Raw genomic sequence first — 26,412 nt, forward strand, 5'->3', positions numbered from 1 at the left:
AAAGAAAGAAAAAGCTGGTTTTTTTAAAAACACCACCATTTCTAAGATGACGTTTAAAGTGCCTTATTAAAAAGATCTAATAATGCAGGTATTTTGCTACCATTGCTGCTTTTTCATCACTTATTCAATCCCAATACTTTCAGGTTACCCAGTTACCTCTAATACCCTTGCAATTTAATGCCAGGAAAGGTGTGAGCGCCTCTGAAGAAAGCCATATCCTTTAAAAGGCCATTTTGAGAAAGCAAGGCCCTGTAAACTAATAAAAATCTTTCAGGCATAACATTTGCTTTAAGGCAGGTGAGACATCCAGTTCAAAGACACCTTATAAAGAGTTTATATTAGCTACAGAAATACTTATGAATAAATAAAATGTGCAAAAAAAGGTCTAGTCAAATACGATGCAGCTCATATTAAAGCCAAAATTGCCACAACCACATTCAGTGTATTACTCTCATTTTTTCCTTTGAAAAAAAACAAAAACAAAAAACAGGCTGCTTTAAGTTGTAGTCCTAGCACTGACCCAGTTCTTCACCACCACATTGGTTTGAGGCCACTAGCCACCGTCATCGAGGCCTCCATGTTGTGCTGTTACTACAGTTTGTTCACATATGCAGCCAACAGTAAAGCTCAGTGTAACTGTGTGTTTGAGGTGTTGTATTGATCTGTGGCATTTCCAAAGGAACCTCTTATTCAGCTCATTTGCTTGAAGCACCAAATACACATTGCACTATGACAAAAATTGATTTTTAGATTGTTTTTAGATTCTTATCTACACCAAGAATACCATCAGGGATCCATTTGGTGGCTTTCAAATTCTGCAGCATTGCAATGACGTGAAAGTTAGAGCCAGATACCTTAAGAAATTTCCTCACAGACTTGAGCAATAAGCAACAACAAGCCCCGGGGGCTGGGGTAGTGCTACATATGAAAGATGGATGTAGCCACTTATGCCATACATTGGGTTTTTGACTTAGTTTCACATTTTGTTCTTTTTTTCCCTTTCCATTTTTAAACCTAATGGTAGAGGTGGGAGATATATCGAATATACTCGACGTATTGCAAGTTTTTCCACGTGTGATGGTTAAAATGGCTTTATCGTAACCATCGAGTATAAATTAGCATGGAAATACTGAGCTGTCTGCATGCAATTCACTATGAGTTTTCTTTTCTCCAACATCCAGCGAATGCATCCCAACTCTTTCTACCTAGCATATAAAGACAATTATTGTTTTTCTTTTGTTTTTTTAGTGGCCTGCCCATGAGGCCTTTTAGATTTCCATCATCTGCTGCTTTTTTCCTCAACACAGTGGTGCTGGCATCACCTAACAGAATACCAAGAAAATACAAATTACACTGACATGCAGTAACTGTGAAAGACTCCTACAGGCAATAACATGCCAGCATAGTATTGACTACATGTTCATCTTATATTACCAGAAATAAGGTTGCATGCTTGTGAGTAAGAGCTTAATTAGCGGACGCCGTGTGTGTGCTTATTACAGCGGGATAGTACACATGTGGGCGACTGACGGGGCTGTTGATCAATGCTGATGACTCAGATTACTGAACCAATATGTTGGCATTTGAAGCCAATCTGAACTCACTCAACAAACCATACTCTGGTGTACGAACAAAACCCCCTCCTCCCTAACATGCAGACACATCATCAGCTGCCTAATGATGAAGGATAGAAGATGACAAAGTGATGTGAACCCATTTGTTTAAGTCCTAAACCGTGAAAATGTTATTGTTACTGTTCTATGATCGATCATTGTCACCTTTAAGTGGTTCTATTGGATCGCTCTTACAAGATAAGGCCGTTTTGTGTCCATTACCATTCTGCGTACAGTGGAGCAGACTGCTATCTGTGTTTTTGATCTACCTTAGTCTTCTATTTGATCAAACAACAGCCACCCATTAATTGTGATTGTGACCTGCTGCTTTCATTTTGTCTACTGCTTGTTTTGCATCCTATTATCATTTGTGCATAAAAAAATTAAACTGCTGAAAGTGTCTTTCTGAAAGATTACCAGGTTGCTTTGGACACACGGTTTTAGCTCAACGAACAAAACATGCTGAGAGTGAAATTAGATGGACGCTAGATGGAAGATTTTGGTTTAAAATCCCCCTAATTCATATTAAGTTGTCAAATTTAATTGGGAGAAGAAACGGGACACTATCCTGCTGTATAACTACTTGCACAACAGTGGCCCATGGAACTGCAATTAAAGTAATAGAACAAGCTCAGAATGCCAGGTAATGAAGTTGGGAGGACAAGATGTCCTTGTTAGCTAGCTTGTCAAATATCTGTGTTCTCACAGATTTTCTCTAACTTTTCTGCGACATGTTCACTGATAATTCCTCACTGCCGTCAAGAAGTATTACGTTCAGCTCGCACTTCTAAACAAGCTGAACTGCAGGTAAATGCTTTGAAGGCCTCTAGTTTCAGCTGCTAGGTCACTGACGGCTGAGCGACAGCGTGCACTCTAGGGCTGGGTATCGTCACTGATTTCTAGAATCGATTAGTTTCCGATTCACAAGGTCCCGAATCGATTTGATCCACGATTCGATTCAATTTGATTAGATTCAATTAAATTCAAAGATGCCTTTGTGTCAAAGTAGCTGAAGATAAAACACAAAAACATGAAGGTGGTTTTCCTGGCCTGGGATTTTATAAAAATATTCTGCAGTACATCAAAAACGAAAGAAACCCATTAATCAACATATGAATGTTACCTCTGATGTTACAGCAGTTTTATTAGAGACACGGCTAAGCGTTTTGCATTTTGCATAATTTTAAAAAGTTTAAATTTGTTCAGTATTGAACGGCAGAAATTAGGTTTTCTTTTCGGAAGTATGTAAAACGAAAAAAAAAAAAAAACAGCGGCGGACAGCGCTGTAAACAACAGTAGACTTGTGCTGAACAAGCACAAGTGAGAGAGAGAGAGAGAGAGAGAGAGAGAGCTGTGCATGAAGTGTGACTTTATCGTGGTGGAAGCAAAACAGTAAAAGTCAGAGTGATTTCATGACGATGTTTATGTGAAGCATAGTTTGGATCTTCTTTTGCTGCTGGTTCAGTCAATATTGTTTGGAGAGAGATCAAACTAACAGCTTTAGAATCAGCACAAAAAGGGCGTGAACACAAAGCGCGGACCCGCCGAAACATCAGAATCAGCGAGCTGTCGGCTTTCAGCCCCGACCGTGTCCGTGCAGTTGTTGTGCCAGAAAGTGATTGCCGTCCGCTGCAGCGCCCGTCGGGTGAGAAAGGCGACATCTCACCGATTCTGATCCGCGGGTCCGCGCTGTGTTTACGTCCTTGTGCAGAATCCGTGTACCTGCTCTCATTTACTGTCTTAGCTGTTTGGTGGTTGTTGAAATTTTGTGAAGTTTCACCTGAGATTCTGGCGTTTCGGGCAAAATAAATTTATATTAAAAAATCGATTCAGGATTTTAATGAATCGATTTCACGTTATCCAAGCCAGAATCGATTTTTATCGAAGAATCGATTATTAAAACCCACCCCTAGTGCGCTCCACAGCGTTCTGACATTTTAGCGAATCCCAGGCTCTTCATCTAAATACAGAATGACTTGTTTCTTCCAGGATTCAATCTACCCTTTAATAGCATTTTCCGGGAGTCAGGGACTCAAACACCTAACAAATATCCTTCAAACACCTCGCCAATTTCACTGATTGCAACTGTCTGTGCTGCTCAGTCTGACAACTAGTTGTAAATGTTTTCAACGTGATTTGAAGTCACTGAAAAGTCGGAGCAACAGAGTGCTTCATTTCATTTTTGAAAAGAGAAGGGAATCAAGCAATTCATGTCATAGTTTCTCCTCTATGTAGTCTTTGACTATATTAAAACCTTTTTATCCAGCTGCGTGGCTACACCTGAGACGACACGGCATACATGAGACGCACAAGTTGTAAACAACACTAAGGGCCAATTATCCAGCAGTCTGATGTATAGCATGGTGGAGAGAAGCAAGCATCTGCTGAAAGCGTGCTCACTTCACCGTGTTGGCTTTTTTTCATCAATACTGGATTTATTCATGGTTTGAAGACGGGAGATAATGAGAGCTCCTCAAGCCCTACCATCAATGCTTCTGCCGAGGGCTCCTTAAACCACCGCAGAGGAACCAGTGAGTAATGTCAGACTGCTGTGCATGCTTCTTTCAAACATATCGCTCTGGGTTTTTGCTATTTTTCCACACTAAGAGATGCTCGTCTTATTCAAAACAAACTTTTCATCTTTAGATATGTCATCTTTAATACTTCTCCACACCAGCTTCAAGATATCCCGATGAAAAAACAAAAGACAAAAGTGCCAAGATGGGCGGGTAATGCTGGTGAAGTTACAGGTGTGACTTCCCACCTTTGAAATCTCTGATTATTGTGCCTAGAACAATTACCATCACCACCTCTGCCTCCTGCAGGATCTACATTCAGTAGTGAGGTGAAGACAACTGGCCTGTCTGATCTGTTCAATGAAGAAATTCAGCACGGTGCAAGAGGCGAAATTTCAGCATCTAGAAGGAGGAAGGCATGCAGGGAGTGGGCCTCAATCTCCTCATTTTTCCTCCTCTTCCTCAGTGTGAAGAGGATGTGCAGCCAAGCATCTGGGACAAGAACAAGGACTGGTGGGACTGAGGCACGGGAAGCATTCCTCTGAAAAAACATCCATCGCTATGTGGCCCCGGACCAACCCTCCTACCCAGGGGCAAATATCTATCTGCTGCTGCATTGATGGTGGATCTGAAGCACCCACAAGCTAGGAGCGGGAAAAAAAGACGTCCTCTGTCTCTGTAACCCCCGCTGGCATTCAGGGCGTTAGTCCTCCAGAGATTTCCCTAGCAGAGATAAGCAGCAGAACCATTCCCTGATTATCCAAGCCATGTTCATGACCTCTGAACTTCACTTGAAACGGTGATTTTAAATGGAAAAGAACTTCATCCTGGGGAAATGATCCACATTGCTGTTAAGCTCGAGTGATTATAAATCAAGATGAGATATGGCCTACAGTCTTTCTGTTTGGTTTTAATCTGAAAAATCCAAAGAGTGAGGACCGACCACAGTTGGATTTTTGTTTGCTCTGCATGATGCAAGGCACCATTATACACACAGCAGTGTCACAGCTGCTGCTTTTATTCAAGCAGCTGTAAGGCTGACCTTGAAGTGCTACAATGGTTTGTCATTACCGACAGCATGGAGGAGATCGGGCTTTCGCAGTAGAGGCACCCAGAGGAGATTCGTACTTCAGAGTCTATTCAGTCTTTTAAATCGCACCTTAAAACTCACTTTTTTTACTTTGGCTTTTAATTCGAGTTCAGTATGAGTACCATCGTGTTTTTTATGTTTATGTTTTTTACAGTTAATTAATTGATTCTCTATTGTTTTCTCTTGTTTTTAACCAATTGTGAAGCACTTTGGTCAACTCTGTTGTTTTTAAATGTGCTATACAAATAAACTTTTAATTGAATTGAACAGCTCCTCACAATGACTTGTTTCTGACAAACAGGGGCAATTTTCTCTTTCTGCATCATCCTTGCAGGGCTCGCAAAATTTCAAAATCCCTGGTAGCCCTTCGGGCAGGCACTCTTCAGTTTTTGGTAGCCCAAAATAAATTTAAGTAGCCCGAATAAAAAAAGAGAGCAATTTTTTAATGTTTTGTTTCCTTTACAATATTATACATTAAAGTATAATATTGTAACGGAAACAAAAATTAATCAGAAAATTGTTAAAAAACAAATCACAACAACTGTATAAAAATTACAATCATCAACTCAAATACTTGTTTCTAATTGAACAGAAATTTCTATGAACTTGTAAGAACTGTGTAGAACATGAATCCGTCTGTGTCAGATCCTGAATCTGAAATTTCCACTGAAGTCACAGGTAAGAGATAAGTGGAACCAAGATCGAGGCCATTTGCTTTTTGAAGTTTGCAAAAACTGCTAAATTTGGCCAATGGTGGTTCACTCTTTGCAACATAGTACGCTTTTGAAAGATTTGTCAGGACTTCTTCTTGTGCTTGGTTTACTTTTAGTAAGTTTTTTGCAATTGCTGTTTGTTCTGGGAAAGATATTGCAGACTGGGCAATAATGCATTTCTTGCGTTTCTCATGGGTTCTTTCTTAAAATTACTGGTCCCAGTTACAAAGGCGCTTGTCGACTCAAATGAAATGAAACTCACGACACACCTGGCAGAACATCATGTTATTTAGCTTGTCATATTCCAGCCACAGAAATTCTTTTGTCCATGAAACCAAAAAAAGCTGATCTTTCTTTTTGCCTCATAGTCTGATTTGTCATAACTTTTCCGTTTTGTGGTAGGCTTTTATTTGGCTGCCCCTTCTTCACCCTGACCTGTCTTATTTGGCTCAGTAGAACTAAAATACCGGCGTAAATCCATCTGCTTTTACAAGCACTCACATAATGGTCAGCGATTCTCTGCGCAATCAACCTCTCACATGTTTAAGCTTGCTGTGGGAGATTTCACTTGTCACGTTTGAATAGTAAGCTAATGAGTGATAAGACGATGTCAGAGGAATTGGTGCGCAATTAATCGTCACTCACCAATCAGTGCTGCCGCTCTCTACACACCGTTCGCGCAATTGCAAAGTGAAAGTGAAAGCAAAAAACAAGCGCAAATTCAAACGCGATTTCAATATGTCGTATATTGACAGTGGCTCATCGATGCCAATGACATACTTACTCAGCTACATTTCCGAAAGAATGCAAAAGCATTGACACATATTTTTCCTTCCTATGAGAGCCCGACGGGCAGGGCTGAGATGGATTTTGGTAGCCCGACTGGAAAACTCGCTAGCCCCGGGACGTGGGGCTAGCGATTTTACGAGCCCTGCCTTGTTTTCTTGACATTAGGATGACATTTTCTCATATAATTAATTATCCAATTTTGTTTTGATGAAAAACCCACAAATTCTGCACAGTATGGTGAATGGACTGGTTTTTGTACAGCACTTCTCTGCTCTACTTGAACACCAACTGCTTTTTACTACATGGCTCATTCACACACATTCAATCACTTTTCCTACACCAGTGTCTTATAGCTAACACTCAGACACTCACACTCCAGTGAACACATAGGGAGCAACTCAGGTTTCAGTGTCTTGCCCAAGGATACTTTGGGATGTAGACTGAAACATCCAGGAATTAAACCACCAACCACTTACTAGAGGCAGTCCCTAAAAGCCATACATGCCCATGTTAAAATGAGCATTTCTAGAATGTTAACATGTTTCCACAAATGTTTTTGCCGTCTCTAGATACTTCCCCTTCATTAGAGCTGTAGTGAAACTCTTGCTTTTTATATATCTCAACTGTTTAAGTTATATTACAGCTTAAAGTTATGATTGCGTCCTAAAAGAGACTCAAAAGAGCTGTTTAGCTTCTCTATTTTAGGCCCATTTTTTGCCATCCAAAGTTATCATCATATTTAACACCAAACTCATCTTATAATCTCCGGTCGAACATCATGTTAAAAATTTGGTCACATACGGCTCACAAACCAAAATAAATCTGGCAACAACCACGCCAAACTAAAGTGTATTGAGTGTGCACTTAGCTGTAGCATTTAAATCCAAATCACAGTAAACTCGTGTGAAGCCTGGTGTTTTGATAAAGAACTATATCTGCCATGCCAGACGTGTTTGTGGAGGATGAGGTTTTCCCTGGCAGCCACTATGAATGGCTGTCTCTAGTATGACAGAGGGCCAGCACACAGAGCAGCTCAACATGGGTTGATGCCATCAGCACAGTGCTCAGGGACATTTCCTCACCCATGGAGAGGCCAAAACACATTTATAGATACACACATTTCAGCAAGGGAGTGAGCATGACTAATGTCCCGGACTCATAAGCCAGCTGGATGCTTGTTTTAAAGGCTTGAGATGAGACATGACACTGCAAAAACAAACCTGAGACAAACCTCAAACAAACAGGACCGACATACTCTGAAACACTCTGCTCTGCCGAACACCCAAGACCTCAAAATCCAAATGTCACCATAATAAAGATGAACTCTATGTGAGGAAGAGCACCAGTGCTAGTTTTCATGCACCTGAAAGCATTTTCAGTATTTTTATACAGAATCTGTTTCTAAAAATAACCACAGTAGACTAAATGGAACAGAAGGTTATGAATCCTGTATAGCCATCACCAGTGCTGATACTATGACATCACTTTTCTCCTTTCTCTCAGAGCAGAACTATTATTTTCTTTAGACAGATAGGAAGATACACAGACAGATAGACCTGCTGTCAGGATTTCTTAAACCAGATCTAAAAGAAAGTCCCCGGTTTATCCCAGAAAGGCTTTTTCTAGTTCAAGTAGTTCAGACAGTCTGTACGAGAAAAAGACATCTTGCAGAGAAATAACTGCAGTTTCTTACGTTAAAATAAATCAGTCTCAATACACAGTTTAGATCAGGTGTGGGGAACTCCAGGCCTCAAGGGTCCGTGTCCTGCAGGTTTTAGATCTCACCCTGGGCCAAAACACCTGAATTAAATGATTAGTTCATTACCAGGCCTCTGGAGAACTACAAGACATGCCGAGGAGATAATTTAGCCATTTTAATCAGCTGTGTGGGATCAAGGACACATCTAAAACCTGCAGGACACCCTTGAGGCCTGGAGATCCCCACCCCTGGTTTAGATCATAGGCTACAAATCTGAAATATCACACTTAGCATCCAGGTAGTCTTGTAAGTATATACACTCACCAGTCACTTCATTAGGTAAACCGGTTAGAAACATGGTCAGAAAACCTGTTTAAGCTGAAACTGAGCATTAGAATGGGGAACAAGCACAATCATCTCTAGGGTTTACAGAGAAAAGTACACTGTGAGAACCCTGACTAACATTCTGATGGTTTCTTCCAGCAGTACAAAGCATGATGTCATAAAGCTCAAATCATCTCAAACTGGTTTCTTGAACATGGCAATGTACTCGAAACTCATCACCAGATTTCGATTCAGCACAGCACCTTTGCAACTCTGTGACACCAACATGTCAATATGGACAAAAATCTCTGATAAATAAGGCAGAAGTGGGCCCAACTGCGTAATACCAAGGTGTGCCTAATAAAGTGTCCAGGGAGTGTGTGGGAGTGATTTAGGATAAGAAAAAAAATAATAATCCTAGAGCTGTAAACCAATCTAAAGTGTGATTATCTACTGTACTAGAATAGAGCATTTGATTTACTTCTGGAAGTTACAGTGCTCGTGTCCTGCATGGAGGAGGTTCAGCAAACAGCTTAGAGCAGCAATAAAAAAAGCAGATCATAAAAAAAGCACTACACAAACAACATTTGGCAGTGATTAGAGCTGCACACAACCACATATTGCAGGCAGTGAACTATGAATTCAAATGTGTCTCTAGCGGCACTTAAGGACCACTTGATCAGCTGTGCATTTAATGTGATAAACCCACCTTAGATTAAAATGCATTTGTTTTGTTTTGTTGTCATGACCACTACAGAAAGACACTTGAAACACCCCTCTCAATCAGGATTACCATACAGACATGCAGAACCTGCATTTTTCTCCAAGAGTAAAGACTCTAGAAAATCTTGTCTGACATTTGGGACACAGTAGCAAGAGTAGTACCTTTGTATTATTTTAGTTACCCATCTATCCCCTCCCCCTTTGGACTCTTGTAGCCTCAGAACTACACGTACACACACGCGCACACACACGCGCACACACACGCGCACACACACACACACACACACACACACACTAATTCAGTAATTGTCCTGCCAGATGACCGAGACAAGATGACGTGGTCTCCTGAACTCATGGCCACAATGAGGCACAATTTCTTGACACACAAAGATGGAGAATACACAGGGAGCTGGTTCAGAGGCTGCGTGCAGAAGGTCATGAATATGGCTGCATAAACACAGGCACATTTAGAGCAGCAACAGCACGGCTTTCAAATTTCCGAGTGATTAATTCATCAACCGGAGAAGAAAAGAAAAGGGGGGTGGGGAACTACAAAAGTAAAAAGAGGTCAGAAAAGGAAATGCAAGGTGAAGGAGGACAGAAAAGGAGACTCTGAACAATGGTGTCAAACCAAAGAACACTAGTCCAGTGATGCTGCCCTTTAACAATCAGAGCTTTTGAGGGTGGAGGGAGGGGAGAGGAGGTGCTTCACATCGGCGGTGCCAGGGCCCGTACCAGCTAGAGTCAGCCTCCGCCACGGAGACAAGTGACTGAGCCACTGCACTTTTATACATGTGCGACTGGCAAATCCACAGAGGAGCACCAAACATTTTCTCAATACTGCGTTGTATGCACAGTCAGCAGTGCTTACACAATCTCAGTGACAACATGCCATGTGTGCGCATCACAGAAGACTAAATCCAACATGCAAAAATTAGGTTAAGTTTGACTATAGCCTCCATTATCACAGGGATCAGTACAGGCACATTAAGATATTCACTTATCCATAGTGGTGATGTCACTACGAGGTCAAAGAGAAGCATGGCATCTGGCATAGTGACACAATACTCGCACTGCAAGTTGTTGATGTAATATTGATGAGAAACGTCAGCCCTACATACATGCATTTTAATGTTTTATGCCAGTTTTCATTTTTAATGTCTTGCATAAGCTGATACACTCACAAAAAGCTAAGACTCTCTAGCAGGTCAAATTGTGAAGTATTTTTTCCAGTAACTTCAAAGCAACGAGCTGAAACACTAATTTTTATTTATGGAAGTCGTAACACGCTGTTAACACGCTGCACAATTTTTTAAAGAGAAGTCGCTCAACGTTGATGCTATTTGTAACTGTGGGAGGTGTCTCGGTTCATTTATTCTCCTCTCTCATTCTCACATAAATAAATTATTAAATAAATTTGTTTCCAGCAAACAGCGAAGCCAGCCGATTAAAGAAGAAATACAGTGATTACTGAAGAAAGCAGAGGGAGCTTTGTGGGCCAGCTGAAGGGCACGTCAGTAAATGAAAAGGCAGCTGTGTACATCACACACAACGCCACATTAACTCCATCCAGAGACTAAATCAGATATTAAATATGCACCCGACTTCATGAGGGGGAAATCCAATTTCCAGCGAGCATGCTCCGATTCTGTTTTCATTACAGCTCGATCTGTATTTTCAGGAGCTTCTCTACACAGTTAGTAATGAGCAAACAGAGAGGTGAATCAGTCTCAGGTACTCCGCCTGCTCCGATCAGCCAGTGCTCTGAATAACCTCACCAGACTCGAAGCAGATCAATGGAGTCTGAAGCAGCCTTGTCTGCGATAGTGGAGGACTAGCAGACCAAATTTCCCAGAACACATCCAATTTTAACAAAATTACAGAACAGTGCTAAAAATGGCTATTGGTATGTCTACGCAATACTTTTCATGGTTACTGACGCAGTCCGTGACTAACATTTGCCTTTACTTTAGCTAGCTAGCTTGCTACAGAATGCATCAGTGGCTGACCACTTTTTAAAAAAGATCTCCATCTAGTCCCCGTCAGGACTCACTGCAGTATTTTCAATCAACTGAAGGCTTTTCAAAGAGTTTTTAGGACAGCCTGATAATAATGGATCATAAAAGTTCAGCCTAGAAGTAACAAACGTGTGAAATAGTTTTTCAGCATCACTCTGAGACTCTTTGTTTCTAATTTTACGGATATTGTGAAGATGCAGTGGAAGTACTACATAATTGTTTAATATGCACATTGAAGGACGTGTCCTTTCAAATTACTGGTTATGCAATGTTACAGAGAACAGAAGTATTTGTAGTACAGTATGTTCACTGGCTAACAACATGCCCTGACCTGCCCTTTCTCATCATATACAGCTTCAAAACAAAGATAGGTATGCTATAAAACACTTATCTTGAAGCTTCAGAAACGAGTGGGTGACATCAAAGTAGCTATGCTCAACTTTTAGTCACTGTCTCTGCTCTTTAGTTAGCTGGCTAGTTTAGCTCAGTGGTTTTTTAACGTTATCGGAACAAGGCACCATTACAAGTATTTCCAAGTCACAACTTGACAAGTTATCTTGTATATAAATAAATTAAATTCCCCATAATATGTATAGATGGGATCCTAAAATAAGTGACTTAGCATATGCTAACAAAACCAACAAACTGCATTCTTTTTTTTTTTCCTTTATTTTAGAGAACAGAAGAGGACGAGGAGGAGATGAGAACGTGACACCAAAGGAGCTCCTGTAGAGGTGAAAAGAGAGAATGTCAGATCTATAAGACACTCACTTTCAAATTTGTCAAAGTTCAAAAAAACAAGACGACGTCACATAAATGGAAGCAAAAGTTACGTGACCAAAGCAGATGAAAAGGCAGAATTCAACCTGGCATACGACTCCATTGACATCAAGCCCTTTTCTTCTTAAGAGTTTTGGTCCTGCTGCTAAAGATAAAAATAATAACCAAGCTGAATGAGAACTCAGAGTGCACTCATTTGGTTTATATTGATTTCATGCTGCAAAAGCCACCCCGTGCACGTGACCGAAACCTTTTTTGGTACAGTGTCTCACATAGCAGATTCATTTCAGAAAAGAAATAAACTGAAAATAGTGTAATCTAGCTAATGATTTGGCTAATGTTCTTAAAGCCTTTGTGGTTCTACTGAATGACATGTGGAGGTGAAGAGCTGATGGGTGCATTTCACCTGCTGTAAAAAAACAACCCAGTATTTCAGCAGTGTATTACTTATTCCCAATAGTCCTTTATTCAAACTGAAACTGCTCTTTGCTTTTATTTTATGGTTAATGAAAGATTGGCTGTGCATAGAGAGACTGTAACAGTTCAAATGGTTCAATTATAGCAGATTGTGTAAACTCATATTGAGCATTCTTCACAGTTCGACAAAAGCAAGCCACATATATTACAGCAGTATTGGCTAAATGGGATATTTTTAAGACAATATTAAAGTGAACAAAGGGAAACAAATTAGATTATTAAAGTGAGAAAGGCATTTCCTAAATATTTAGGATGCTTAAAGTATTTAATGGAACAATATTTGGTTGATATCGATTCCTGCTCTTAATTAAAACCACCACAAAATGACTATATGCACTAAATAAATTTAATGGGACACCAACACAAAAACTATATCTGCTGCTTTGTGCAGGGATATTTCCATTTCAGTCAGATCTTTCATCTTCATTTGCTTATTCATCAAGCACTGTTGTAGCTAGAGACAACTTCCCAGGAGCACTGCCACACAGCAGCGTTTTCACAGTAGCTCCAGAATTGGTTCATGCCAACAGAAGGCAGGATTGTTCCCCACACATTTCAATATGAGGGGGGAAAAAAAGACAAGATACCCTCTGGGCTCCCTCAGGCTCCCTGTCCTCAAGTAATTTTGCATGATAACAGAGCCTCTTACATTATCCAGCTAAGGTTATCTAAACACATTAATCACAATAAAGCCATCTTAATGTGTGAGTGCAGAAAGAGGCTGCTAAGAAACCAATCACGTACAAAGAAAAGCCAATCTTTTCAAGCCATATGCTCTGTAGGAAAACCACAGCTTTGATACACTCTGTGCACCCAGGCTTATCGTTGAGAACTAGATTAAAGGTTCATTGCTCAAAATAACGGAGTAGCAACCCAGTAGGGAGACTGTACAGGGTACAAACAATCTATCCAGGCAACCTGGGACCATGACTGGTGCCTGCAGTACTCACTTTTCTCTGAGCAAACAACTGCAATAATACCTTAACATAGGTATATTAGCAGTCCCTTCAGTAGTAAACCAACAAATGGAGTGGCCACTTTCACTAAACCAAGGGTGGGGATCTCCAGGCCTCAAGGGCCGGTGTCCTGCAGGTTTTAGATGTGTCCTTGATCCCACACAGCTGATTAAAATGGCTAAATTACCTCCTCCTACATGTCTTGAAGTTCTCCAGAGGCCTGGTAATGAAGTAATCATTTGATTCAGGTGTGTTGACCCAGCGTGATATCTAAAACCTGCAGGACACCGCCCCTTGAGGCCTGGAGTTCCCCACACCTGCACTAAATGTATTTGATAAATGGAAGGTCCCTTTCTTTTTTAATCATAGAGGTTCCCACCAAGTCCCCCCACAACTTGGTAGGAACTTTTGGCTGTTGTCAGGTCCTGGGTACAGCCAACAATTCAATAGCGTACAGAACCCCTTTTAGCAGCAATAATATGAAGTCATAATTTTCTGAATGACTTTATTAGTCTCTCGTATCATTGTGGATGAATTTCGGTTTGCTTCTCTTGACAATGTTGCTTCAGTTCATTGAGGTTTGCAGGCATTTGTTTAAGAACAGCATTTTTAAATCAACCTTGGGCAGCTGTGGCTCATGTTAGACTGCAGACTCTAATCTTAGAGTTGGTGCTTCAAACTCAGGCCCCTTAGTGTGATAAAGTGCTCTTGGGCAAGACTCTGAACTCCCGTGTTGCTCCATTACAGAACACCTACGCTTTAAAAAATGACACAACCTAAAGTCATCTTGCCCCAAGATTTTTGACCAGGCCACAATTGCTAAGAATGTCCCCACCTGATACTACACTACCTCTCCTGGTTTCTATCCACAGCTGCTGTTCATTTCTCCTCCCCTCACCCTGACAGCTAAACAGGGCCTGTGTTGCTCTGCTGTGGGCCTGCTGCAAGCTAGGGCAGGTAATGGCGTCATAATGGGCTTTTAAGAGCCATACAGCCAATGGTGGTGTTTGCCCTTCAGTGAAAAAGAAAAAAAGCACTGCAAACAGGAAGTGCAGTATGGAGACATGAGTCATGATGCCTGCTGATGACCACTACACCCTACACACGCTCCAATAGAGACTGCTAACCTGCTGGTCATAAACCACTCACATTGGGCCAATATGATGGAAATCCCTCATTTTCCTCCTTTGCCCACCACTTCAGAATCACCTAATGGTACTAAATTACTTCAGCCTTGGTGCACAAGCCAGAGCACAGTTTAAAATTGTACCCCTTACAGCAATGAGTTAGAAACTGATAAGAAAACATGATTTTTACACACTACGCGAGGCCAGCGCCGACTGAACAAAGATCCAGTTAAATATTAAGAGTTAAAGCACAATCGACACATTAATAATATTGAGGAGCTCGGAGGTGGTGTCCTTTCGATAAAAAACCTCATTAGACCAGTGACTTTGCAGGAACGGCTGAGCAAAAACTTAGCTGAAATGGAAAGGGCAAAGTCTTAATTTTCCACTTAATCAATCTAAATACCAAACTAATTATTTTTCTTCACTTTTCAGTAATGAGTGTGGTATGCACTTGAGTCATTTATCTGTTAGGCTGCCTTACAAAGAGATGGCTACTTTAACCTGTATCCTAAGTTGTGTATACCTATGAGCCGCCAGAACTGCTACGTGGCCTCTTAAAAACACTTATGTCAATAGCGGACCCTTTAAGTCTGTTCCTCTCCGATCAATGACGAGTGTTTAACAGGAGGGATATTAATTGCCGAGGCTGTAGGAGGAGGAGCATATCGAGTGGATCAAATCTGATGAAGCTTCTGCGTTGTATACCTTATCTGCCGATAATCAGTGAGAACAAGCAAGAGTGGTGGTTCTCTGGTGCTGCGCACACAGGCGTGATTACACACTCAAACAAGCTTCCATGACATAACATCATTATGGACAGAAAAATGTAATTGTGCCTTCATTCACATGCACGCATACAAACACACTGCAGCTGGACCGATAAATTTGTTTTGCGTTATAGGAAATCAATACTGACCTTTCTTAGAAAATGAGTCTGTTAGTGCTGTCTGCACGCCAATTTCTTTTCCAGTGATTTCACGCTTCAGTGACTTTGTATTTCTTGGATAGTAACTGAATACTACATTAACTGTGTTTTTGTGTGTAGACTAGTCTCTCAGTTTATTCACAGCTGTAACCAAAACACAAAGCAGCCTAGAGCACTGCATGTTCCCCCAACCTTACTGTGTGAAGTTTGGAGAAGTGCAGAAGTCAGATTGGACCAGTTCCTCCTAATCCAGAGCATCCCCCGGGTTTGAGTGGTGGGGCATTTAAAGAAATAAATGTAAACAGTCATATACCCAACAATCAGTCTCAAACTTCACCCCCTATGGCAAAATTATTGCCCAACACAAATTTAACACACATTACATGTTTGTACGAGTTCTTCGTGCGACCAGTGTAAGGGGAGGTTATTTCTCTATAAAACAAACATAAATATTGAGTTATGGCAAATAGTTTGCTGTTTGTAGTGACTGAAACACTTTTGAAAACATATGGTCAAATGTGAACCATATACAGCCAGAGCTGCTCGAAGTATTTGTGGCTTTCAAGAGCTGGAATGTTAACAGGCCTGCTGGTTTTATCGAGTGCCCAGCATTGGATTGTATCTTTGGACAGTATTTTGCCCTTCTCGTCTTGTGACAAAACTATGAACTAGAAAATCTTAACAAACAGAAGACATGCAGGCAGATCAGATTCCCGCATATCCTTTGGTCTTGTTATAATTAGTACTAGTAGTGATATGGTAACTGTACCAAAGTGCTTGTAGCAGTTAGGGCTCAACACTTTTAAAAAAACAAAAAACAAAATATACAACTTTTTTTTTTTTAAAGAACATCAAGTACCATTTACATAGCTAAAAGTCAAAAGGGATATTTGTCACTACTGCATAAATGACCATGTAATAAACTGTACAAACATCTTTATTTTTCTAAGCTAAAGCTACCAATAACAATGATAAGCTTCTAAATAAGCCTATTCAGACCTAAGATTCTGAATATGGATTAAGGTGATTTGGCAAACTCATTTGCATGTCATAAAAAGTAAGTAAAAGTAGCTTTTGCTATTTTCTTTTGTGCTTTAGCCACTTTTTAGTTCATACATGTGAGTCTGGGCTTGGTATTCACCAAGCCTCACCCAGAAAACATCCCAAAATTCAGGAGAGTAAATGTGCTGCACATATTTTCCGCTCTGTCTCTTGGGTATTTTAGCTGCTTCTAGGCAAAAATACAAACTTCAGCAGGTGGCTAAAGAGACCTTAAATCACTGAAATTCAGCGGCCGATGGCTTTGGACATTTAGCAAGAGCATGTTTTGTATGTGAAGCCTTAAACAAACAAACAAACGTAAACTATTTCCTTCACCCTGGCAGGGTGCATCATCACACAGTAAACAAGAGCCAACAGGATGCGTCACAGACTCTAGTTGTTTTACTGACAGTAGGGACGAAAAGAAGAAGAAGAAAAAAAGACAGACTATGTTGATTTTGTTGTGTTGGAAATTTGATGTCTTTTCTTTAAGCAGAGTGCCTTAGTTACAGTGCAAACTCCACCAGAGAGATTTAGTCTGCTTTTAGTCTAATAAAATTAAATAGTCAGCATATTTGCATGCCATACATTCTAATTTGCAAAAGCACTGACCCCTAAAATCAAGTCGTAACCAACCTACATGGGTCTACTCCTGTGGATCAAACTCAACTGCCCTCATCTGCTGAGCTGCAGTATTACAGAGGCCTTATTTTTTCACACCAAACACATCACAGTGGATGTGACCCAAAGACAAAAATTCTTAAAACTATAAGAATCAACAAAAAACTTTAGAATGATTGGAACAATACTTTTAAGAAAGGCTGTCCTTCATAAATCATTGCTAACTTTTTTAAACCAGCCAGATGCAGCTAACAAAAAAAAAAGAAAAAAAAAGATGGATATTCTGTAAATGGACTGATGCCAGCTTCGACTCTCATAAGTGGACACGTATGGGTCGGGATGGCCTCTATTCAATCTTTAGATTGCTCCAGAGCTGATTATGCACGCTACAAACTCTGTCATTCATTTTCTCATCAACATGTAAAAAACATGCACATCTCCTCGTCTGTCAGATGGGAGTATTTCCAACATGTAATATGCATGTAAATTTTAATTCAAAGACCTCTTACCAAAGACTTCATCTTGTTGTTCAGGTTCTGCTACTGGCGTTGCCGTTTCTTTGGGTTCAGGTGACGGAGCCTTTAATGAGAACACAAAAACAGATTGAAGAGGTGAGATGCTGAGGTGCCATGGCAACAAAGCAAAGACAGAGACAAACAGGCCAACTGTGCGAGAGAGGGGCGATGAGAAAGAGAGACAATGCGAGGGGGAGGTAATTATACCCATTTAGTATTTTGGGGCTTTACGAGAACAGAATTAAGCCGAGACCCTTTCATTCAACTTTCATAAAGAAGTGGGTACATCATGTGCACACTGGAAACTGTTGCAACACTGAATGTGTGACCGGTGCTTTTTGTCAGGATTTTATCCATTTATCATCCGTCTTATTTTGATTGATTAATTGATTTTATTACATGCATGCACTTGTGAATCTTTGGCAGAAACTTATCTGGAATCCATATGCAAAATAACATTATTATGATTTCAATTATTTTCATGTTATTTGCCAATATTCATTAACAAAAGTTATGCCAAAATGCAGAAGCAGCGAGTGAAAAACTGAGTACATGCTTACTGCTTCCAAAGGAATTAAGAGTATAAGTAGCAGCCAGGTGCTACTAATCAAATGCATTGATTGATCAGCAGCAAGTGTGAGCAGCTCTGTAAAAGCAGATGTTTTGGCAGTTTGCAGTGTGTGTTAACACAATGTTAGGGAGGAAAGAAATCAGCAATGATCTTGGAGAATCAGTTGTTGCTCCCCATCAGTCTGAGGATGGTTATAAGGCTATTTCTAAATAATTTTAAGTCCACCATTCTTCAGTGAGAAAGATTATTCAAATATCAGCGACAAATATTCCAGACTTGTGCTAATTTTCCCGGGAGCTAAAGAACTGCTGAAAGATTAAAATAAAGAAATTGTAATGAGTCAGTCAAAGTCCAGATCTCAACCTACTTGAAGGCTCCGGGGGGGACATTTAGAGAGCTGTGCATGAGCAAATGCCCACAAACCTCAATGAACTGAATAAATATTCTACAGAAAAGTGGGCCAAAAACACCTAAAAGACAATAATATGAGAAACGAATAACGTCACGCAGAAAGTGAGAACTCAAGTTACTCAAAGTAAAGGTGATTCACAAGCTATTGATTGAAATATGAAGTGCACTTAGTTTTTTTCCCACTGATTCTACATTTTGGCTTAACTCTTATTAAATAAATAATGTCAGTGTAATATAGCATGTGTTATTGTTAATATTAGGTTTTATTTACCCAATTTTAGATCATGGAAAGGTCATTTTTGATCATGCTCTGATATGCAAATCCTGTCTTTAATATCATCTCGACTCCTTTAGGAGATCTGGCTACTGCAGAGATGTCAAAATCACTGTAGTTCATAGGCCACATACAGCCAACTTTGTCAAATTAAGTCAGCAAATTCAAACCGGATCATAGCTGTTAGCACAGTCACCCGCTAGCTGCTGATGTCACCTGGGAAATAGCTGAAAAGCTCTCCATCAGAGAACGATTTGATACGGATGGCCGCACACAATCTATCATTCAATTAAAATGTTTTGCATCATAATCACATCTGTTCAGAACCCAGTTAGCCTGTGAAATAAACAATGTGTAACCACCGCTGATCGTTTTGGCTCTGCAGTGGGTGGGACATGTTAACTGTTAACTCACAGAGCATCAACAAACAGCCGTGCGCACATGTTTGTTGTGTGACTTATTTCGTAAGTTGACCATTTTGACAGCATTGAAACAGCAGGAAGTGATACGGGAAACGTACGAAGTAAAATGGCATTAGTTGTTACATAATGACAGAAATACTGATTCATCTACAACAACCCACCCACTTTTAACACACAAAGTCTAAGCTTACACTAGCATGCAAGCTGAATTATTATTACTGTCTGTATTCACACTTCTGGCTCATCCAAAGAATTTGTTATGTCACTATGACTGGCATGTTTACAGCCTTTGACCATGATGTACAGTGAAGTGCCTTCCGATTTTATAAATCCTCTTAACATCCCCCCTCAGAAGAGGAATGAACAGTGCCTCCTTCTTAGTGGGCTTGTCTACATGGGGAATCAGAGACATTCAAAAAAAAACAAACAAAAAACTGTGGGCACACTGATCACCATTAAATCAGAACAGAGGAAAGTGCAACTGTGACGCAGTCGCAACAGCTGAGGGACAGTAGAGTGTGGTGAGCAAGCACTTACTAATGCATAAAAGTCAACAAGTGCTCCTTTTTTTGGTCTTTTATTATGCAAACAAATGAGTCTTGATATGAGGAGATTAAATTACTACTGGACAAGATTTAATTACTTTTTTCCCCTCTTTCAAGAGCAGAAATTCTTTAAAAAAAAAATAGAAACATAGATCCTGACTACTAGAGAAAAATCGTGTCAGTGAGTGTGGGTAACGAGACATTTGTCATGCAGACAACTCCTACTAACAGAGAGCAAAGTGGGACGATTGAAGAGCTGCTCCTAGGATATGACATGGTTAATCACATGTTGGATCGGAATAGGAATAGCCAATCAGGGACAAGGACTCTGCCTCCTCTCTTGCTTCGCGTGCAGCCTCTGTGTTCGTGGGTGCTTGATTACAGGATTGAGACAGGTGCCCTGTAGCCTGAACAGTGCCCGACCAGCTGCAGCCACTTGAACAATCAGGTCTTCTTAAATGCTCTGCCCTGCCACTCCTTTGCAACTGGAACACAGTCTGCCTTTGCAGTACTCATCTGTAAACTGGCCACTTTTACTGTTCTGTTAGTATTCTGCTTATCGAAATTCATTCTTTCTTACCCATGCAGCTTCTTTGGCTGATTCAGCCCTTGCCTCCCAAACTCCTGTCTTGTCAGTTCTCTCTGTTCAGCTCCCCTTTTGTCTCGGCTTATTTCTACAGTTCCTCTCCCATTTTGCTTGGCCCAAATCTTAGTGACATCTTAATGCCACAGCTTTAGCTTCTGGTTCCCAACTTGTAGCCTAGCTTCCAGGTCCATGGCTACCAGCCCAAACTAACCCAAACTTCAGGTTTCTGGTTACAACTCTAACACCAAGGTTACTGTTGCCACCTTTCTGGGGTAGCACCATCTCTGATCCAATTTCATCCAATGAGATACAGCAAACTCCAGAAATGAGTGTTTAGCAGTCAGGAAATACATCATTTTTATCCATCAGCCGGTGGTTGTACGGCACACAACTTGCACAAGAAAACTCCCTGATATGGCAATCACAACTAAAAATCCTTTGCTAGATTTTCTTTCACACCCCGACTTAGCTGTCTTGCCTTAGTTTTAAGCCTTTCCTTTTTCAAATAGTGTAAAGAATTAGCAATGCAAACCAATTGGAATACACAGAAAAAACAAAACAAAACCCTCAGTCACAGAAGCTTGGATGGTCATTAAAATGAGGGTCCTTGCCACCAAGGAGGGTGATGGGCCTGGATCTGCATGTAAATGACTTCACATTTAAAAATAAATAAATCAGTTTGATTTAAGTGCAAAAAGTGTAAAAATACAGCTGACATTTTGGCCACAAGGCACACTTGGATTTTCAGCCTCTGAAGGACACACATTATATACAAAACTAAAGGGGTCCTCATTAAAAACTTGTCACGACACGACCACATCAAAGGAAAAATAAGAAGGGAGATGTGAGCAACTAAGTGAACTAAACTGACATCTTAATGCCGTCCTCGCTGTCGGTGTGACACTACTCGCCACAGGTGCCTTATTAAAAATACAGTTCTTGTCAAGTAGAGCTTTCAAAAGAGGTTCATGTTGGAGACAGAAGCACGTCCTGACCCTGTGGCAGCTACGACAACACCTGCCAATTATTCATATTTTCCTGCCCTTCTCAGTCCTAACCTTGTGAACCTTTAGCTTGCCAACTGCGACACATTTCTCTAGATTATATAAAACACAATCACACAAACACATCTCCCTCCCCCTGTCATTACAAACCCTGAAGAGAGTACAATCAGGTGAGACCACCACACAAGTGCCAGAGTACCTTAAGACTAGAGCCTGACCAATATATGATCTTTAAGACTGATATTTGTTTTATATTTGTTTTCCTTCTCTCAGACACACGAAATTTGAAAAGATTTTGCTAATATATTGTCTTGTTTTCCTTTTGTTTTTTTTAATTACTCATTTACTCTGTGTCTGACTGGGCTTGGACCGGTTATGTTCTTGTTGTTTCAAACCCAGTTACTAACAGCAAAGTTGCAAAGTGCCCTCTGGTGGACAAGCAATGCAACATCAACACACATAACCTGGCTGAAGGGTGTTTCTCCTGGCTCTCCTTTAATTTTTCCACTTTTATTTATCACCATTATAAATGTGTTAGCCCTGTGATACCGTGTACCCCACGTATACCGCCTCTTGGCCTATGGCAGCTGGGCCAGCCCCCCCACCCCCGAACTGGATAAGCAGAAGGATATGATAATAAACAGCTAACATGAGCCAACAACACAGTGGTCCCTCGTTTATCGCGATAGTTACATCCTAAAAATAACCCGCGATAGGCGAAATCCGCGAAGTAGCCAACTTTATTTTTTACAATCATTATAGATGTTTTAAGGCTGTAAAACCCCTCACTACACACTTTATACACTTTTCTCAGACAGGCATGAACATTTTCACGCTTTTCTCTCTTGTTTAAACACTTTCAAAGTTCAAAGTTCAAACCTTCAAAATAAGTCCAGTATTATAGAATGAAACCAAAGGCACCCGCGGTTGCCTTTGACAGTGCAAAACGTTTCATCGGCATTGTTGTGTTTGTTGGGGAGAAAACTTACAAACATACAGTACAGCACTTCAGAGTCACACTGTTACCGTATGTATGTAAAATTGACAACCTGAATGCATTCTGTACTGTACAGGAGACACCACATGAGATTGAATGACAATGGTCTACAGCCAATCAGGATGCAGAACATAATGCGCTGTTAAAAAAAAACAAAACAAAAAACAACATGCAAAATTGCACAAAGGAAAAAAAAAAAAAAAAAAAAAAAAAAAAGGCGAAACGGTGAGGCCGTGAAAGGTGAACCGCGTTATAGCGAGGGACCACTGTATTAGACCACCATAAAACAGATTGGGCTCTACTGATGCTAGCTTTGGTAAAATGTCTTCTTACTATTATAGATGACCAGAACCACATATCATGACTTAAGCCTAGCACCTGCGGTGTAAAGAGTTACGCCTTTCTTTTTTAAGGCTATCCCACATGTAAAGAGTGGACTGTTGTCACTAATATAAGACACAAACATCAGAGTTAAAGGCCAACCCCCCCCCAAAAGCACATTTATAATAAAATTGCCTTAGCCTTGTTTTTATTTTGCTTATTTGTTTTTTGGGAGGTTTATTTGATTGGTCCACTCGTCACCATTTAAATAATAAATTAAGTCTTCCAACTAAACTAAAAATCCTTTGCTAGATTTTCTTTCACACCCCGACTTAGCTGTCTTGCCTTACTTTTTAGCCTTTCCTTTTTCACAAATTCACAAAATAATATTTCACAAATATTATTTTAAATAATAAATTAAGTCTTCCTCTTCTGTAATTGTACTGCTGTGTGACAATGGAAAATTCCACTGCTTCAGCTTCAGTCAGGCCTCTGATCCCCATTCAGCACTAGGATACTCTAAGGGGTTCAGTGTTCCCGAGCACTCCTGACATTTGAACAGAGAGAGTGGGAGTGGAGCACAGCGATTTGAACACATTTCAGCACTTGGGTCTTTTGAGACTTTCAAAGGGATCCAGGTTCCACTTCGTACATGTGGTTTGGTGATAACTGTACCCTTCAGTGTTACATCCTGTCCATTCTTTACAGATGGAAGACATTTCATCTCACATTTGTAAGGTACTGTACGAAAAGACACAGTGGAGTTGCTGGAGCTCTACTTTCTAAAGGCCAGTTTTATCCCTCATGGTGACCGAATATACCCAACATTTATTTCTTTATTAGAGCTGTAAAAACACCATTAGATAAACCAATTATGACCGAAGAGCAATATACATTTAAGGCAATATAAAATTGAGCAATGTGTCGTTCAAGCACATCAAAAGCACAAATGTATGAGTAAAGCAAGACACAGTAGACTTAACTGGGCTAAAAGGCCACATAGAGTTTTACCAATCATGGGCACTGAATACAATGGTATCCAATAGTAAAATGTTATCCAAGGCAAATATCTAGTCAAGGGTTTGTAAAGCCTGTAGGCATATATGACGGGAACAGACATACCAGTCACAGTCACACAGCTGTGTTTCTGTAGACTGGCCGTCTACTAAGTGGGCATCAAGCTCCCTCATCTGGAGACCTTAGTCTTTAATTCAACAGTTTCAGTAATAGCACTGTATTGCAACTGTACTGCAGTGAGTTACAAAGTAGCACATAACTTATTTTTGTGAAATTACAAAAGGACCTAATTTAAGGTTATGAGCTGCAGGATATCCACAGGGCTCATCTACAGCAACGGCCAACATCACAGATCCTAAAATCCTTTCATATAAAGTTTAATTACTAAGGTAAGAATAAATACAACTTGTTACTTTCAATTTCATCATCTGCAATCTGTGTTCTCCGCCTTTAACACTGCATTTTAATTTCCTGTGTAGCTGAAGGTTTTTGGAAAATTCTACAGCTCTAAAAACTTTACAGGTGATTTGTAGTGGGACAGATCACCTGTATGCAAATACAAAAGAATCCAAGCAGTTTCTTAGTTCAGAGACTGGAAATCAAAAAGGTAGTCTGCATTTTTAACATTAGCAACACTGCTCTGCGTTTCAGTGAACATTGCTGTAACCAGGTGGGCGTTACACTGATCAAGCACACAGGTTTGCCAGCCAAACAAGATAATGCTGGACTGACTATTAAGTCACAAACTTCTAGTCCTAGTGATCCAGAGCACAATCGACTGAAATCATTAGACCTAATCATAGAATTTAATCTGAGACATAACAGTAATTATGAATACAACAATGTAATGAACCCCTTTATTTTAGCTAACAAAGTTTGAGTAAGTTTGAAACCACAGACCTACCCACCTTTTTTTCCCCTACGTTTATTTACCACGCTGGTACTTCGTCTATTTGATACTGACACAGGAAATCATTCAGCCTTTATCAGTTTAAGGTCTGTGAATGGCTTTGGTAAGTCGGTTACTGTGAAAGAGCTCAGTTGCATTTTTCCTGTTGCAAAACATCTGACAATCACCTTCATTTCTAAACTTACAGCAGCGAGTGATGTGGGGGACTCTGTCATGAGATCGACCGCAAACATTATCCCGGCAGTATTTCATTAACACACTGTCAGTCAGTCCTTCCTCTTTGCAATTTTTCTTTTATTTCTTGAGAACATTGATGGCAGATGATTGCATGTATGTGATTGCAACCATAGTTCTTGGTAGCAAATTTAATCATATATTAGTCAGCTATAACCACAAAGGTTAAATAAACTGCTGTGTTCCTTTTATCTCAAAGTTCAGATGTGGGAGCTGAAAGTTGAGTGTGTTTTAGTAGTAGAGGTAGTTGGAAATGCAAGAACAAACAAGCTTTGCTTTGCTCCAAACCAAGGCAGAGCCTGGCAATACAGCGATGTTTTTCAAAAATGTTCACAAATAAAACATGGTGATAAAATCTGCCCACTGCTCTGTACATGGCTTCTAGAGTGAGTTTACAGACTGCAAGTTTTACTCGTAGGCATGTACACTGCTGCAGTCTTGGATTGCAAAGTCGGGTGGGTGGGGCTTCTCTGACTTTCTGAGTTGAGTATCTGCGTTAATAGAACACAGCCTATGACTCATTTATGAAGTTAACTGTCCCTACTTCTCCTTCTCTACCTGCCTTCATCACCAAGTGTGTAGACAGGAGAGAAAAAAAGCTACATTTGCGGCGCCATTCACAGGCAACCAGCAGCTAACAGCATTTTTTTTTTTAAAGGTGGAAGTCAATCAACAATTTAATTATCAGTGTGACAGACATTAGTAATGGTTGGATCAGCTCAACATAAAAAGACAGATTATACAAATGGGTTTATTTAATTTAATCACTTAATAATTATGAAATTAATCATCACTTAAGAGTATTTCGGTGAGCTTCTGCAGCTCTACACTGTTGTTTCTGCCTCTTCAAAGCCCTCATCAGCATTCGTTGTAGGTTTACTGCTAAGGGGTAAAATCCTTTATGAACAACTCATCCATGACTACCCATATGCCAATCAGTGGCATCCTGCACTCTGACTAATGTTCACTTCAATCACTCACCTTAGTTGAGAAAGGCGCCCGGCGCCACTCCCCACCCCAAAGTTATTTTGCATATCATTGCTTAAAATTGCACATCTGTATAGTGGGAAACTGTCTGCCTGTCTGAATATGGGCTCTGATTATAGCGTTGAACTAGATACTTCTATGAATGTATTCTCTTCCATTTCAGGACCATCATTACCAAGAAAATTTTCTTCTGTCGTTTCCTT

The 26,412-nt window shown here is 40.3% G+C and overlaps 1 protein-coding gene and 1 long non-coding RNA gene across 2 annotated transcripts in view; both read right to left on the reverse strand.

The window, feature by feature from the left end:
* The window catches only part of LOC100702442 (myelin basic protein), a 51,135-nt gene that overhangs the window by 8,174 nt on the left and 16,549 nt on the right, over positions 1 to 26,412 (reverse strand). The window contains exon 4 of the mRNA XM_025911162.1: positions 17,925 to 17,994. Within this exon, the coding sequence (XP_025766947.1) occupies positions 17,925 to 17,994 (70 nt within the window). The remainder of the gene's footprint in view (positions 1 to 17,924; positions 17,995 to 26,412) is intronic.
* On the reverse strand, positions 12,136 to 13,889 carry LOC109204222 (uncharacterized). The gene is made up of 3 exons (XR_002063792.2): positions 13,693 to 13,889; positions 12,352 to 12,410; positions 12,136 to 12,211 (listed from the first exon to the last, which is right to left on the reverse strand). It is a non-coding gene; the product is annotated as an uncharacterized LOC109204222 (long non-coding RNA).

The sequence above is a fragment of the Oreochromis niloticus genome, linkage group LG11 (genome assembly GCF_001858045.2).
Source record: "Oreochromis niloticus isolate F11D_XX linkage group LG11, O_niloticus_UMD_NMBU, whole genome shotgun sequence".
In the NCBI taxonomy this organism is placed as follows: Eukaryota; Metazoa; Chordata; class Actinopteri; order Cichliformes; family Cichlidae; genus Oreochromis; species Oreochromis niloticus.